At 38.6% G+C, this 17,165-nt stretch overlaps 1 protein-coding gene across 1 annotated transcript in view; it reads left to right on the top strand.

Moving 5' to 3' along the window:
• Positions 1–17,165, top strand: part of LOC135215288 (uncharacterized) — a 374,690-nt gene that overhangs the window by 288,922 nt on the left and 68,603 nt on the right. The window contains exons 16-19 of the mRNA XM_064249832.1: positions 2,253–2,330; positions 2,477–2,676; positions 3,862–4,018; positions 4,169–4,278. Of these exons, the coding sequence (XP_064105902.1) occupies positions 2,253–2,330; positions 2,477–2,676; positions 3,862–4,018; positions 4,169–4,278 (545 nt within the window). The remainder of the gene's footprint in view (positions 1–2,252; positions 2,331–2,476; positions 2,677–3,861; positions 4,019–4,168; positions 4,279–17,165) is intronic.

Genomic DNA, 17,165 nt, shown 5'->3' on the forward strand with positions numbered 1-17,165 from the left:
AGTGAGAAAACAAGTGAAGTTAATGAGACTAATGCACACCACCAGTATCACTGAAAGAAATTACCTGGCATATGCAGGAGAAAGACTAGTAGCAGAACAGACAAATACCAACTTCACCATATCAACCAACCTAACAGAAACCAAAACGGCAAATGCCTGGGAAAAGGCTCCTAGAAAAACAAATCATGAAAGAGATGGCAGAAAAGAGGCTAAAAAGCAAGGAAACAAGGGAGGAACTGATCAATAAATACAAAGTACAGAAGGGACTAAACACAATAGAAGATATAAAACAGAGGCTTAAAGCCAAAGCACATATGATCCAATGGTACGTGAACAGGAATAAAGGACATAACAACAAATTCTTCAAAACCAATCATAAAAGACTATACAGCCAACTAAGAGGGGAAGACGACCACCAGGAATATTCCTGAAACCGAACCTAGTAAGAAACTCTGGGAAAACATACGGAGCAATCCAGTATCTCACAACAAATATGCAAAATGGCTGCAGAAAGTCAAGGCAGAAGAAATGGGGAGCATAAAAAAAAACATTAACTGAGGTAATGACAGACGCAAGTTAGACACTAACTAAAGAAAAATGCCCAACTGGAAAGCCTCAAGTCTTGAAGTCCATGGATACTCGCTCATAAACTTCAAGGCCCTACACCCATGAATAGGAGAACAACTCCAGCATCATATCACAAACCACCATGCTCCCAAATGGATGACCATATGGAGAACATCATTAATAGAGAAAGACAAGAACACGGGAAGTATAGGAAGTAATTACAGTCTTTTTGCCTGTCTACCAGTAATGTTGAAGTTACTAACAGGTATCATCAGTGAAACGATATAAACACCATCCCTGACCAACAGAAAGGGTTCAGAAGGAAGTGTAGGGGGTACAAAAGATGAACTCCTGATAGATGGTAATGAAGAATAGTAAGAGAAGGAAAACTAACCTAAGCATGGCATTGATTGATTACAAGAAAGCCTTTGATATGACACCACACATGTGGCTAATAGAATGCCAGAGAAAAACACCATCAGCTGCCTAAAAAGTACAATGCGCAACTGGACTACAGTACTTACAAGCTCTGGGATAAGACTAGCAGAGCTTAGTATCAGGAGAGGGATTTTTCAAGGGAACTTAGTGTCCCCACTACTCTTCATAGTAGTGATGATTTCCTTGGCAAAAGTACTGCAGAGGATGGATGCTGAGTACCAACTCAAGAAAGGAGGCAATAGAATTAACCATCTGATGTTCATGGACGACATCAAGCTGTATGGTAAGAGCATCAAGGAAATAGGTAACCTAATCCAAACTCTAAGGATTGTATCTGGGAGTGTCAGGATGGAGTTTGGAATAGAAAAATGTGTCTTGGTCAACATACAAGATTGAAGGGATTAAATCTACCAGATGGGATTAGCATCGAACACATAGATGACATAGGATACATATACCTGGGAATAATAGATGCAGAGGATATAAAACACCAAGAGATGAAGAACATGGTCAGGAAAGTATATATACTGAGACTTAAGGCAATACTCAAGTCAAAACTCAACACTGGAAATATGATGAAAGCCATAAACACATGGCAGTGTGTACCAGTAATCAGATACAGTGCAGGAGTAGTGGAGTGGACAAAGGCTGAACTCCGCAGCATAGACCAGAAGACTAGGGAACACATGACAGACAATAAACTAAGCATTACATCCAAGAGCAAATACAGACAGTCGACAGTCTATACGTAATATGAAAGGAAGGAGGGGAGAAGACTGCGTCAACATCAAGAGCAGAACACTAAAACAATAGAAGCGCTACCACGAATTTCAGAATTTAAGCTGCTGCATGAGTTGAAGCATTAGCTATATAATTACTTGGTAAGTATATATGAAACTTAATTTTATTGTAAAAATAAAATATTTTCATAGAAAGGCATTCTGTTCTTTGAAAGCTTTTGTACAAGTTCCTTACAACTCTTTCATTAAGATAGTACATCTCTATTTTCTTTGACTATGTTGGTGAGTAAGGGACTCCTCAAAGGTATGTTGGTGTAACATGATGTACAAGGATGTTAATTGCATCTGTTTGGATTTACCAACTAGGAAAGCACTTGTGAGGTGAATTCTACATTTTGATCAGTCAATTGCAGAGGTGAATTTGGTTTTGTATTAGGAAGTAAGATTAGATATCAGAGTATGGTACCCCTAGTACATTTAATAGCTTTTGTTCTTTTTTTCAATTAGAACGAGGGGCAGGACGATATCTTGAAAAGCTTCAGTTAGAAGGAAAGAAGCGTCTACTCTCCAAAGGTCACAAAATGAGTAAGTTTTTAGTGTTTATTAATACTTTTGTATTGTTATGTCATTAGATATTTTTCCAGTGTTTATTAATACTTTTGGAATGTTATATCATTAAATATTTTGAAAATTTTAATCTTAGATAAAATATGAAGTTTTTTTTTTGTCAGAAGCCATATCTGTGCAATGGAGCGATGAAAACGTTCAAAGTATGCTTACCACAGTTAAGGAGTGGCGTCAGTTATGTCATGATGAGGTGGAGCTTGAAAGAATTTTAGGCAAAGGTCACCCACTGTGGGATGAAGTTGCGTATAATCTCAGTCGTCGAGTGAAAAAATGCCCAGATCTGTGCAAGGATTATTTTGATATGGTAAGGTCCTTCACCAATGTTTTGCTTAGTATATACAGTATAAATCTTTAGTTTTAGCTGGAAATTGCAAGAGCTCTAATGCTATTTTCCATGAAAAAATTATATACAAGTCTGGGTCATTCAACATTTACCCATTAATCAGAGTAAGGTCATTTTAGATTACTATACATATTGAGAAGATAAGGTGAAACATTTTGTAGTCATGAAAATATATTACAGTTTTTCAATTACGAAACTGAGGCTCAAAAAGGGGTAAGCGGATACATGACTCAAGTTATTCTCCTTGTTAGTAGTTTAAAAAAAATTTCTATGATACGTATTTAATTGCAGGGAAGAATGTTTGCTCCCACATCTTTGTTTTTGTACTTTAGCTTCAGTACTTTAAATTCAATACTAAATACAAGGTTGTTTGATTTATTAAAGAATGTACTAATAAGATTTCACCAGATTGAATTTCAGAAAGTCAAAATGTCATCCACATACCTCATGCACACCATATCTCTAGGCTTAATGGGGTTTATTATTACAGTTTCTAAGTGATCAATGTTGTGAGAACTAGTTTAAGTGGGTTGCAAACACTACAACTCTTATAAAACATTTAGAAGCTTTTAATTCAACATTCAAAATTTCAAGTACGTAGTCTCCTTCACAATTTAAAATTTATAAGTCTAGATGTAGATTTTTACTTACTAAGGTACCCATAAGATGGTAGAGTACCACAATACAGGCAGTCCCCAGATATTGGCAGACTCAGTTAATGGAGATACAGTTTTATGGGGCTTGTCTAGGGCCATAACATTGGCAAGTTGTGGCACCATAACAGGCCAAGTTTCGGTTATCAGCGCCATAAGGAGCTGATAATAGAGTTATGGTGCTATAACATACCTAACAGAGGCACCATTAGCCAGTTATTGGTCCCATTAACTGAAACTTGTCACCATAAGTGCCTCACCGAGTTTTGGTTAATGGCGTTTTTCGCTTATCAGCACCATGCTGAGAAGGGCACCCCCACCGATAACCAGGGACTGCCTGTAGGTAGCTTTGCTCTTCATAGTGTGACCTTTGTCAACAAATAAAACAAGAAAAATAGAGACTGCCCAGTTTTATGTATGGCATACTGCCTCATACTTTGAATACTGGATATATTTTACTTGTATCCCCAACAACTGATTCCTATACCCACAGTTATGCTGCAAATACATCAGAGAAGAATTGGGTTCATATCAAGAAATTCTGCCTGAAGAGGAACTTGATCAGTCACCATTGCAAGTAAAAAATAAGAAGATACTGAGAGATATTCTGAGTCCTCTTGTGGCACATGATGCAGAATGGGACCCTAGAGGTGAGACTTGTGTGGTACCCATGATTGTGCTGTTTACTTTTATCCTTTAGTGAATTGATGAAAATATTTCCTCTTAGAAGAATACCATTTGGATGTTTCCTATTACTGTTTAAATGATAAGATTATCATCTTTGTGATTTTTATCAATAGACATTTGGAGGGCAGCTGATACTGATGGCTGGAGTTGTGAGGAGACACTTGAGTTGCTGTTCACAGTTCGAGAGTTACTGAGTGAAGACAGTGCAGTTGATTGGGACCAGGTAATCATAACTGTCTCGCACAGTATACAGTTGTGCTAGGGGTTCCCTGTAATGAGTTTGTAATCTCTCTCTTCACTACTTCCTACCTTTCAATTTTCATTTGTAATTTTGGTTTTTAACCATATAGCTACCACTTTTTACTCCATACTGAACAAAAAATTTTTCAGGTGAACCTTGAGTTTAGAAATTGTATTCATTAGTCTTGTTGAACAATATGTAATGGCACAATATTATAATTTTTTCTCATTTTTTGTTTTTCATTCAGGTGTTTTTTTGCATGGCATAATAGATGCACTCTATTTTTTTACATATACTTTAAGTTTTGAATGTTTATGGATTAGATAATTGAATCCTTAGGATCTCAGAAATCCTCCAGTAAGAAAGCTGTCTAGAGAAAGCGATAGTTGTTAGTAGTGTACAAAAAAAAATGATTCAGGTTATTTATTGATGGTTACTTCAGGTTGTGGGTGGCACAAGAATCGAGGGATATGATTGTTTTTCTGTTTGTAAAGTAAAAGATTGAAGTGGTCCCCTTTAATTCATTTTACTGTACCTAATGTTCATAGTCTGTTTGATCAAAATTTCTTTCCACCGTCCTAACAATTGTTCCATAGTGCAGCTGTGAGGTTTTCCTCCTTTTATACCTTGGCTTTTGGCCTTTATTTTATATTCCTTTTCATTCGACAAATGTAAGGTTTATAGCATTTTTGGCTTGTGGTGTGCACACAACTTTTTTATTCTTTTCTAATACCAGATTTTTTTTTATTAACCCTTAAATGCCTATTGGAAGTATTTTATGTCGACTAAAATTGTCTGTCGTGTGCTTAACCCTCTTACGCCGGAGCGGTAAATAAAAAATTGTCTCCCGTGTGCCGGAGGGGTTTCGGAGTGAGCGCGGAAGCGGAAAAAATATTTTTTTCAAAAAATCACAGCGCGCTTAGTTTTAAAGATTAAGAGTTCATTTTTGGCTCCTTTTTTTGTCATTGCCTGAAGTTTAGTATGCAACCATCAGAAATGAAAAAAAATATCATTACCATATATAAATATTAGATTATATGAAAGCGTGAAAAAAATTCCATATATAATAATTGTATACAAATTGTGCTGTGAGCAAAACAGTTAAAGCTAATGAGTTAATTTTTTCTCCATTGTATTGTACACTAAATTGTGATGATTTTGGTATATAACAAATTGTAAAACAATCAAAGCAACACAGAGAAAATACTCTCACAATATGATGCATGAATTCGTAACGCGCGGACGTAAAAAAAAAAGTAGTTTTCAAAAATTCACCATAAATCGAAATATTGTGCTAGAGATTTCCTGTTTATTGCAAAATGAAGGTAATTGTTTGAATATTAGTAGACTGTAAGTTTTGTAGCCTAAAATTGCAGTTTTCGACTATTTCACTCGAGTTAAAGTTGACAGAAGGTGGAATTTTTTTTTATTTATTGTGATTTATATGCAAATATTTCAAAACTGCTGTGATTTAAAAAAAAAAAATCCGCTTTGGCGCCCCGCTCCCGAACCCCGCCAGCATACAGGAGACACTTTTGGAAATACCGGCTTGGCGTTTAAGGGTTAACTGAAATTTACAGAGGTATCTCTTGCATACAGGTATTGGTTTCAACCTTAAATTGAACAAGATCTTGGTTACATTATGATGATTAAGATTCAACAGTTTGCCAAGGAAATTCTCAGATTTATGTTAATCTCTTGAGTTTATACAAATCCTGGATATTAGTTTTGAGAACTGAGAGTTTGTTATTGTAATTTTTTATGATAATTATTGAGTTATTTCCATACCACATTATTATTATTATTTGGTAGTTTAACCTGAAAAATACCACCTACTAAGGGAGAGTGATTGTTGCTAGTGGTCAGGATTCGTCCCTCATTCATGGGTTACTAAGTCTGGTGCACTGAACAAAAATAACAGGTTTTGACATAGGAAAAACCTATTTTTGGTAGTTGCTGTTGAGTCCTCAAGGAGTTACCCTTCCATGGTTTAAACAGACCTCCATGGTGACCAGACTGATGTCAAAGATTTTTATAAAAGTAACTTACCAAGTAATTACATAGCTAATGATTAGCCTCGCACAGCATCCTAAATTCAAAATATTTGTGTGCTAATGACTTTTACAATGCGTGGATGACAGATCCCGCCGCCGCAACATTAACTTGCAAGCGACAGAAACCTATAGCGTCACTCTTATTCATGCCACGCAACTGACAAGATGTCATCTAGTGCTTCCAAGTTCATGTTTGCCGCTTTGTTGATTACTTGATGAAGTTGGTGATTTACCCGCTTTAGTTTGTTTTTCATTTGTGGCATCTGGTTTGCTTTACCTACATTAATTTTTTCTCTTCTGTTAGCTCAGAATTTTAGGATGTCTGACTTGTGCTTCCAGTCTTCGCTAGTGTAGCGAAGGCTGCAAGACTTAGATTGACCTAGCTGTGCTATGATGCACACACTAGGTGCAGTAAGTGTCGAGGGAAGGTTTGTATGAGAGATCTCACCTGTGATGAATGTAAGGAGTAGGATGATAGCAGGTGGAAGTTTTTAGAATCTCGCCCAAATAGGTTAGAAAAGAGCAGGATCAGGAAGGTGGCCACTAGAACTGAAAGTAGGGCTTCTGTTAGTAGGGACTATTCCCCCAGGCTTAAGACAATCTGGTCTGCCTCTTCCTTCTACTCTTGATATTAATCTCTCGCCTATCCTCAGGCCTCCTTCTCTCCCTTCTTCCACTCCAGTGCTTAGTCTAGAGTCTGGGACTAACTTTAAGTTTGATAAGAATTTTAAATTAGTGTTAAGTTCCCTTGCAGAGTTGGGGGGTTTCTCTAAAGAGTCCTCATGGACAAAGTGGAGAAAGTGAGCAGTGATAAAGTGCTTAGTGAAGTGTTAGTGGAGGAGTTGGTTGTGGGTCCTGTCAGCTCTCCTAGATGAAGGTCACTGTCCTGCTCCCCTTCACCAGGGAGAAAACATACTGGAGGTCCAATGGAGGTTGATGGGGTTTCCCCATAGGCTACTGCCCCCTCTGCTGGTCCTGTTGTAAAGTCCTAGGATACGACCATCTGCCACTTGAAAGGCATGTCTGTGGATGCGCACCGTTTATCATCCAGTTCTGACTCGAAGTCTGATCATGGGTGTCATAGACTCTACTGGAACGCTTCTAGGCCATTGGAAAGGCATTTGTGTGATTCGGCTCCCGAGTCCCTGGTGCCAGTCAAGCAGCATAAGGATTCATATGACCTTGCCCTTCCTTAGTATAGCTACAGGGTTGACCCTTCAGTGTTTGCTCCGGTACAGTTGCCTGCTCATCCATGGGATTCACCTGCACTGCCGTCTCTCAAGGACTCCAAACATCAGAGAGCCCAGTCTTGAGCATGCTCCCATCTCCAGCAACTGCACATATTTTAGTCGTTTCGCTTTTGCGAAAGACTCTTTGTTTTTCCTTACGACTGTCATTCGTAAGTATTTCTGGTTCCTTCTTTCTCCTATGTGATATCTTAGTAAAGTGGTTCTTCTTAAATTAAAGGAGATGATTCAAACGGATAAGTTGAAAATAGTACAACAACTTTATTCTGTAACTCCATAACAAGAGAGACAGTTCGGTCGTGAGACCATTTCGTTTGATCGATAGGAATGAACTGCCATATTAGAGCATCACGTCGATAGCAAAACATTAGCCATCTCAGCGATTCACATAAAAACATACGTAGTCCGCCGGCTCGGAAGTTACAAGTTTCCGGCGTAGGTTAACAGGTCAACCGCTTCCCATGGAAGGTGTTTGTGAAAGGTTGACAATATACAACATGATGACATATCAAAACAAACCTAAACCAGGCTACTGCAGACATCGCATAGCGTAATCTAGATCTGCCTTGGTCACGTAGGACCCTCCTAATGCCAATGACCTCAGGTCATGGGTTTTTATTTACAGATTATGTAATTCTAAAATGTATTTATTACATTAGGCTCGGACAGCTACCATTCAAGCCTTGAATAACAAAAGTTACTTTAAACATGTTTCCTTTTAATGATCTGTGCTCGTAACATATGTTTAGGTATAACATAACAAGTGATTAAATGCATAAAAAAAGTTCTGTTACATACCCTTTTGGACATATTCATAAACAAAGATAAATGCATGGAAAATCTAGATCCATGTTTGGTAATAATAATGATTAGGTACCACCCAAAAATAATCAAAAGGTAAAAATCAAAAGGTTAACATGTATACATGATTATTATGATAATAGGTAACCTGATTAAGAATAGCGGTTACTGGTAAATTATGGTAATAGGTAACCTGATTAAGAATAGCGGTTACTGGTAAATTATGGTAATAGGTAACCTGATTAAGAATAGCGGTTACTGATAGATTACAAACATGATCATGGATAATTGTTAAAGAGTACTTGTCACTCTTTGTAATAGGTGCACAGATTAATATATAGGGCTGGTATATTTTATTAGGTGCCCGAAAAATACCTTTAGGAGTATATTAATATATATATATATATATATTGGGCTATAATATTTTATTAGGTGCCCGGGAGATACTTTAACTGTTCAAATGCAAAGGCGTGAGTCTTTCTTGTCCTACATTTTGCCAGCATACAGACCGCTTTTCACACACAACACAATTCCAGACAATTTTCCTAGGCACCAAATGAAATGGCCAGTTTCAAGCGGCCCTAAATGCAAACGCCTTGAGCGTAACGGGTACGTCATCTGGACGGGTACGTCATCTGGACGGGACAATACGTTTCCTTGGAGATCCTTCTGTGTATGCCTCAGCCTACGCCAAGCAAAGATGTTGACGGCGATAACCAATATGGCTGTCACGCTGTAAGCACGGCCAGCAAGAACGTTAGTAACGAAGATTTTTCTCCACCTGCATAAGTCGTGACGCGTGGTTCATCTCAGCACCGTTGCGTCAAACGATGAGCCACCCGCGCGTTGTATGGGAGAGGTAGTGATGGGATAATTGTAGACGCTCAGGTATAGTTCGCAAAATACGCCTTGCTCACGTATTATCGTGTTACCAACCCCTCTGGACTGGTGTTAGTGGTTTGTAGATGTCCCCGTACAACCATTACAGCTGCTACACCAAAGATTGGGGAATGGGCGGTGGTCCCATCTGGGCATTCGACTTTAAAACCGTCTTTGTCGTATCGGATCCAGGAGCCATTATTCATTCTGTAATTGAACTTATTACTGTAAAAGGGATAAAGTTTCTTCAGACAACCTTCGCGTGTATGAGAGAGAGAGCCGTTTAGCACTATGCCTAACTCACATGAATCCGTGGATATAGGATAGAATTCAAAAGAGTCAGCTGTACAAATTTTATTATTCATGGCTTCTGAACAGTGAGTGAGTTTATCTAAGTCTTTAATGACTGTAAATGATTTCCTATCAGAAGAAATCAGAACATGCCCTGTCAAATTGGATATTACTGGACTTGAGTTATTCGTCATGAAAGTAGGAAACGGTGCTATTTTGTATGATTGCCAAGCATCGGAAGAATCAAAAGGTATGGTGATCATAATCCTATCATTTTCAACGCTGACTGATATTAGGCTATAATAGAACTCTACTTTATGGGCGTCTAATAAAGGAATATAACCTAGTTTCTCCCGTCCGTTCTCCAAAGTTAACGTCAGATCTTTAATAGGCATGAGGTGTGGAGATACACCCTTTGTCGCTAACGTAATAGCTTCTACATAGTCTTTTGATTTCTCAATAAAATGTGATATTTTGACACGGATATGAACTATTTTCGAACTATAGTAAGCTAACGTAGCCAGCAAATGTTGAACTTCCATAATCTGATCGATATTATTTGAATGTTCGTTTACGAAACTCATTATTTGATTGATTGAGGATAACGGCTGCAAGTATTTGTTGATTGAGGATAACTGGCTGCGAAGTTCAGACAAAGCTAATTCGGTTTTGTGTTGCAAAAACTCAATTCTTTTATTTTGATTATTTATCTTAAGGCGCTTTGAAATTCCTAAGCCTAGACTCGCAACCGATCCCAAGATGTTTAGTCCAGCCAGAATAAGCGGGTTGCGGCGTTCGAGATTATTGTGCCGCACAGACCACATCAGCAAGTCACGAGCAAGTTCCTCTGCCTCAGCGGTTTTATTTTGTATGTCATAAGACAACATTTCCGCAACGCTTAGGGTTTGAGCTAGCGAAATCTCTGAGTTAGCATGAAAATTACATTGGTGCATTTCCTTAAGCGAAATGGCAAACCTCATCAGGTCATTCTTTAAGTTAAGGACGTCATCTTCAGGCAAAAATATGGCCTGCATATCCACTTCTATGACTATATTACTCGACACCATAAAAATGTCTTCTGTTCTCTCGATAATCGAGCCATGATTAAATTCTATTTCTTTCGTCTTAGCGCTCTTTCCATACAACAAAGATGTCTGAACACACAATATCACTCCCAACAATAACAGATTCATTTTTGAAAACCTGCAATGAGTAAAATATATGTAATAACTCGTGTAAAAGAATATGTTTACATACAAATATGATTGATATATATATATATAAATTATTATACAAGTTTCATAAATACAACCATTTTTCCCTCACTCCATCTACCTTTCTTTAGATTCTGATATGTGCCAATGGAACTATTCTCATATCCGTGGGTTTGGATACATTTTGAACCCTAAATCTATTGGCCGTTAATGTTTCTAAAATGTTAAACAGGCCTTCAAACTTAGGTGTCAGTTTATAATTTAAACCTTTACGTACATATACTTGTATGTATACCTGATCGCCCACGGCATATGTTCTGGTTGGCTTAGCTATTTTATCATGATTTCTTTTTATTATAATTTGTGCTTCTTCTAGATTCTTACGAAGTATATTATATCGACTTATGCTTGCATCCATAACATCCTTTAGAGGATTTGATAAATTAGTTGTAGGCGTTAATACATGGAAAGGTGTTCTAGCTGGGATACCGTACAGTGCCTCGTGCGGTGTCATTTTAATAGACACATGATACGAGTGATTAAGTGTGCTTAGTACCGCAGGTATGGCAATGTCCCAGTTGGGGTCCGCCCCCCTAAGGTGACCCTTAAAATGTTTAAAACCTTACGATTTGCCCTTTCCACTAGCCCATTAGACTCTGGGTGATAGATCATGGTATTGATTTTCTTTATGCAAAGGAATTCGCACAAGGAGTTAAGGAAATGATTATTGAACTCCCGCCCGAGTCTGATATAATGGTGTGTGGAATTCCATGTTTACAAATGTAGCACTCGTAAAACTTTCTATCGCACTCGACTGCGGTTTTTGTTTTAAGCGCTATCAGTTCTGTATATCGAGTCAAAGCATCTATGATTACTAGGAGGTGCTTATTTCCTCTGTCTGACTCGTAAAATCCTGTTAATAAATCTAAGTGTACTCTTTCAAAGGGTTGATTTGGCACGGGGTAAGCCCCTAGGCTGACAGGTGTCTTCGTGTGCCCTTTGTATTCTTGACAAGTGCGACAATTTGCTATGTGCTTTTTTATATCTGTAAGCATCGTATGCCAATAAAATAAAGATTTGGCTTTCTGTGACATTGGGGAATAACCCGGGTGTCCATGCAGTGGATTTTCATGCAACCATTTTAAGACAGTGAGTATGAGTGAGATAGGTACCACCACCTGGTTGTTATTCAACTGTGGTGTGTTGCGGGTTTTCCTCGTCACGGATCTACACAGGATATTATCTTTGATTATATAATTCTGCTGCTTATACTTTATATATTCCTTTTCCTTCGGATTTCCGTTTAACGCAATTATGATTTTTTCTATTTGCGGATCTTTTCTTTGTTCCGTCTGTAATAGTTCAGCACTCCAGCCCAGATCTTCCTGTTCAGATATAGTTTTAACAATGGGCGTGGAGGTTGAGATATCTATTAATTCAGCTAATGGCTCGGTACAAGATGAAGAGGGGTTGCGTGATAATGCGTCAGCAATGATATTTGCTTTCCCAGGTAAATACCCGATCCTCGCGCCAAAGTCCTGGATGATCATGTGCCACCGAGTTCGCTTAGGGCTGTGACTAAAGCCTTTAAAGAAGTCGGTTAGGGGCTTATGATCAGTGAGAACCTTGACGGGATAACCGTATACTGTATTATAAATTTAAAATGCACAAGTGAATTAACAATAGCGAGCCCTTCCTTGTCTATTACTGCATATTTACTTTTGGAAGGTCTCAGTTTACGTGAATAAAAAGCTATAGGGAAAAACTGTTTATCATATTGTTGAAGCAATACCCCACCTACTCCTAGGTCTGAGGCGTCTGTTGCTATAAAGAATTCCTTACCGAAGTCAGGAAATTTCAAGATAGGAGAACTACACAGTTCATCTTTCAATTTATCGAACGCCTGTTGATGATTTTCAGACCATATGAAATCTACGCCCTTTTTTATAAGATCGGTTAGAGGAGCGGCTATGATGGAGTAGTTCCTAATGAACCTCCGATAATATCCGCTACAGCCTAAAAATTGCTGTATTCCCTTGACGTTAGTAGGTATCGGAAAGTTACGGATAGCCGATACCTTATCATGGACTACTTTAAGACCTTCACTAGACACCGTGAAACCTAAATAGACTAGTTCTGTTTTAAAAAATTCACACTTACTTATCTTTACCCTTAGGTTATGCTGCCTTAGTCTTTGTAGCACTAACTCTAAGTTACGTAGATGTTCTTCTAAGGTATTAGAAAAAATTACTAGGTCGTCCATGTAGGCATGTAGGATATCTCCTAACAAGTCTCCAAACACAATGTTTATCATTCTAGTAAAAGTTATAGGAGCACAACGTAAACCAAAAGGCATACGCAAAAATTCATAATGTCCCCTGGCTGTGCTGAAGGCAGTGTATGGGATACTCTCTTCTTCCAACGGAATCTGATGGAAGCCCTTTAGTAGGTCCAAGCTGGTAAAATATTTGTTCTGACCTAGTAGAGATAGAATATCGTCAGTACATGGTACTGGGAATCGGTCAGGGATTGTTTCCTCATTTAAGCGACGAAAATCGACGCATATCCGCCAAGTTCGATCTTTTTTCGGTACTACTATTAACGGAAAATTATAAGGGCTGTGTTATTTCCTAATGACTCCTTCTTTTAGCATTTTACCTACTTCCTCAGTTATCTCATTCTGAAATTTCATAGGAAGTCGGTACGAAGGTACATAGATTACTTTCTGTTTGTCCTTTAGCCTTATTTGATGCTCGATGACATCCGTTTTTCCTAAGGTTCCATCCGTAGTGGAAAAAACATCATGACATTCAGTTAAAAGATTCAAAAATTTCTGCTGAATTTCTTCTTCTTGAATGTCCTTATTGATTTTATTCTTTATAGATTGCAAAAGGGATTCATCCGCAACTGATTGAGCGTGATTTATCTCAGCTACGGTAAGAATGCGATGTTTATAAACTTCCGCATCCAAGATATGTTGATTTTTGTGGATTACTAAAGTGGTATTCAAATGATTACAGACTTCAATGTGACATTGTTGTTGTGAGCCGACTGTATAAATGGCTTGTGTGACGGATAATCCGTGTGTTTTCAGAGTGTCGGAAAGGATTAACATTTCAGATCCTGGCAAGGTTTTCTTTACACGCACTAATATGTTCGAAGTTACGTTCGGCTCGAGAGTTTGCGTGCAAGCTGATATTACGGGCGAGCGAGAATTCTGTTTGGTCGCATGTATTATTTCTTGGTTCATGAGACAAGAGATTGGTTCTTCGATATAAGTGACTACTCTGTCTGTCTCCTTATTATCTAAAACTGATTTTAGGGTATTAGAAGACTTATAGAATTTTCCTTTGATATACACGCCGTGTTTTGCAGGTGCTAAGGTAATATTTTGAGTGCCCATAGACAGGTATCCGATAATTACTGCGGGATACATATTAATGTTTTGTACAACGATAAAGGTATCGGAAAACGTGCGCTTACCGACCTTGTATTGAACATGAGTTACTCCTACCACATTTAATTCATTATTTCCTATGCCCGAGAGTCTTATTCCGGACTTCTCTATAGGGAAGTTTGAAAAGAGTAAATGATGAGTCCTTAAATCCATGATATTACGTGGACTACCAGAATCAAAGAACAAAGTAAATGACTTATGGTCCAAATTTACTGCATGTAAGGTTGGTCGTAACTCGTCTTGACTAATAATTGCATGAATTTGTTGCAAATCTACGGGAACCTGCACAGATTTTTTGGATTCGGCCGTGTGTTTCATAGGAAAATCGATTGCCTCACAATGATCTGATAAATGATTTAAACTGATTATTTGATACAAAAGATGTTGATATTGATGACCCAACATCGTCCTCTCCCCCCTTGGAGCTAACTACGTGGTATTTGCTTTGCTTAGCACTCCTTGAAAATTCACTTGACCTTGCAAGTTCTGGCTAGACGGCCCAGGAACAGAGGTACCTGAAGCACGATTTGTTTGTTTTTGCTGTTGAGCAGCATTTCCATTTGCTTGTTTCTTTTTATAGTACTGAGGACCCTTCTTTTTATTTGCACTGGCAACTGTTTGCGTGTTTGTAGGATTCTGCTGTTGATTCCGAGAGTAGCAACGATTATATGAATGACTGGAACTATTATGTGTTGAACAAAAACGCGTCCGACAGTCTGACGTTACGTGACCTGGCCTATTGCAATTGTAACAAGCCATCCCTGCTGCTTGATTATGATTAACTTCGTCTACTTGTTGTGGCTTATCCTCATTTTTTGCAAAAGCTTGAGTAAGCAAGGGATCAAGGTCAGTACATTTAGACATGTGTGCTTTTATCTGTTTATACACACCTAGTTTCGTACTGTCAGGCGTTAGCTTTTTAACACAATACCGCACCAAAGCTACAGGCAACATGACTGCCATACAGATTAAATATATCAAGTGTATGAAAACATTCACTGCAATATTGGATCTTGTAACCCACGTGGAGTTACGTAAGTTTTCCTGATGTTCATTTAACCGGTCAGCAATTACTGCCTCCCGTCCTACAACACTAAACCGGTCAGCAATTACTGCCTCCCGTCCTACAACACTAGGCTGAGCCATAGAAGCTTGTTTACGCGTAGAACTCGAAGAACCCATAACGATATTTACCTCCAGGACCTTGAACAGGAAAAATTAGTGTCCTGAACCAAGTTAGTTTTACTTCTGGATTTTTGGTTTTATAGGTGTTCCTCTTGTATGTGTGTTTTTTCCAACTGATATGATTCCTAACTGTTTCACTAGCACTGTACAGATACGAACGTCCACTGCGCAAACGCATATTCAATATAAAATAAAAATGTGTTGCAAATAATAGGAAAAACCCACAAAAAAGATCATATAAGGACAGATAATTTGATAAAAATATTATACGGAGAATACCTGCAAGAAAACGATTAGCAACAACGAGAAAAAAAATAGTCTGCAGGTGAGAACTCGTAGTTGAAGATTGATTCTGCAATGAATGAAGATTAAGATGGCGAATAACTCGCCCCCAGAATACTGGACGATCGACTCCTGATGAACAACACTTCACTGAGAAAAAACCTGAATAGATAAAATTGTACTTAGCTCTGGGTTATATGTTGAAGGATTGTTGACATGGGATGACGTCACAGTTTCCTGTCTCGTCCTCGCGTCGGAAGTGGTGATGACGTCACTGTCTCCTCTCTTCGCGTTGCATGAAGAAGTCCAAGATTGATGACGTCACAGCCTCCTTCCTCGCGTTGCTTCCTCTTGGCCTACTCTTTGCGTCCTTGCTAGTGATCGCGCGTTGTTTTCTTTTATGTGTTTTCTTCTTTCTGTTGATGTTCGATGCTGCTCTCGTCTGGTGTTGATTCTCGGAGATATGTGACAACAGTCACTCAATCGTCGATGTTGATGCTTGTATTCTTCTCGATGAAGGACATATCTTTGTCTTCATAAAATGTTGCGTTGATTGAAGATCCCGTTTCCTCTGTTTAGTATTGATTTATAGGTGGAAGTTGGTGATTGCAGTTCTTCGGTCGGCTGATATGGGTCTTGTTAATCTTATTCTTCGTCAATAGCTGCCACCAAATTTTTAGTCTTTTCGCTTTTGCGAAAGACTGTTTGTTTTTCCTTACGACTGTCATTCGTAAGTATTTCTGGTTCCTTCTTTCTCCTATGTGATATCTTAGTAGAGTGGTTCTTCTTAAATTAAAGGAGATGATTCAAACGGATAAGTTGAAAATAGTACAACAACTTTATTCTGTAACTCCATAACAAGAGAGACAGTTCGGTCGTGAGACCGTTTCGTTTGATCGATAGGAATGAACTGCCATATTAGAGCATCACGTCGATAGCGAAACATAGCTATCTCAGCGATTCACATAAAAACATACGTAGTCCGCCGGCTCGGAAGTTACAAGTTTCCGGCGTAGGTTAACAGGTCAACAGGTCAACCGCTTCCCATGGAAGGTGTTTGTGAAAGGTTGACAATATACAACATGATGACATATCAAAACAAACCTAAACCAGGCTACTGCAGACATCGCATAGCGTAATCTAGATCTGCCTTGGTCAAGTAGGACCCTCCTAATGCCAATGACCTCAGGTCATGGGTTTTTATTTACAGATTATGTAATTCTAAAATGTATTTATTACACATACACCACTGGCTCCCACACCGCCAGTTCTTGCACCTCCTTTGACTGCTCTTGCTCCCATGCTGCCTGCTCCCCCTCCTTTGATGACTGCTCCTGCTCCCGCAATGTCTGCTTTTGCACCTGTTCAACCTGCACCTGTACCTACCTTGGATCTACAACTCACTGTCCCCTTCTGCTTCAAAACAGGTAGCCCATTGGCAACAGCAGACCTTAGCTGC

Source organism: Macrobrachium nipponense, chromosome 5 (genome assembly GCF_015104395.2).
Source record: "Macrobrachium nipponense isolate FS-2020 chromosome 5, ASM1510439v2, whole genome shotgun sequence".
Taxonomy (NCBI): domain Eukaryota; kingdom Metazoa; phylum Arthropoda; class Malacostraca; order Decapoda; family Palaemonidae; genus Macrobrachium; species Macrobrachium nipponense.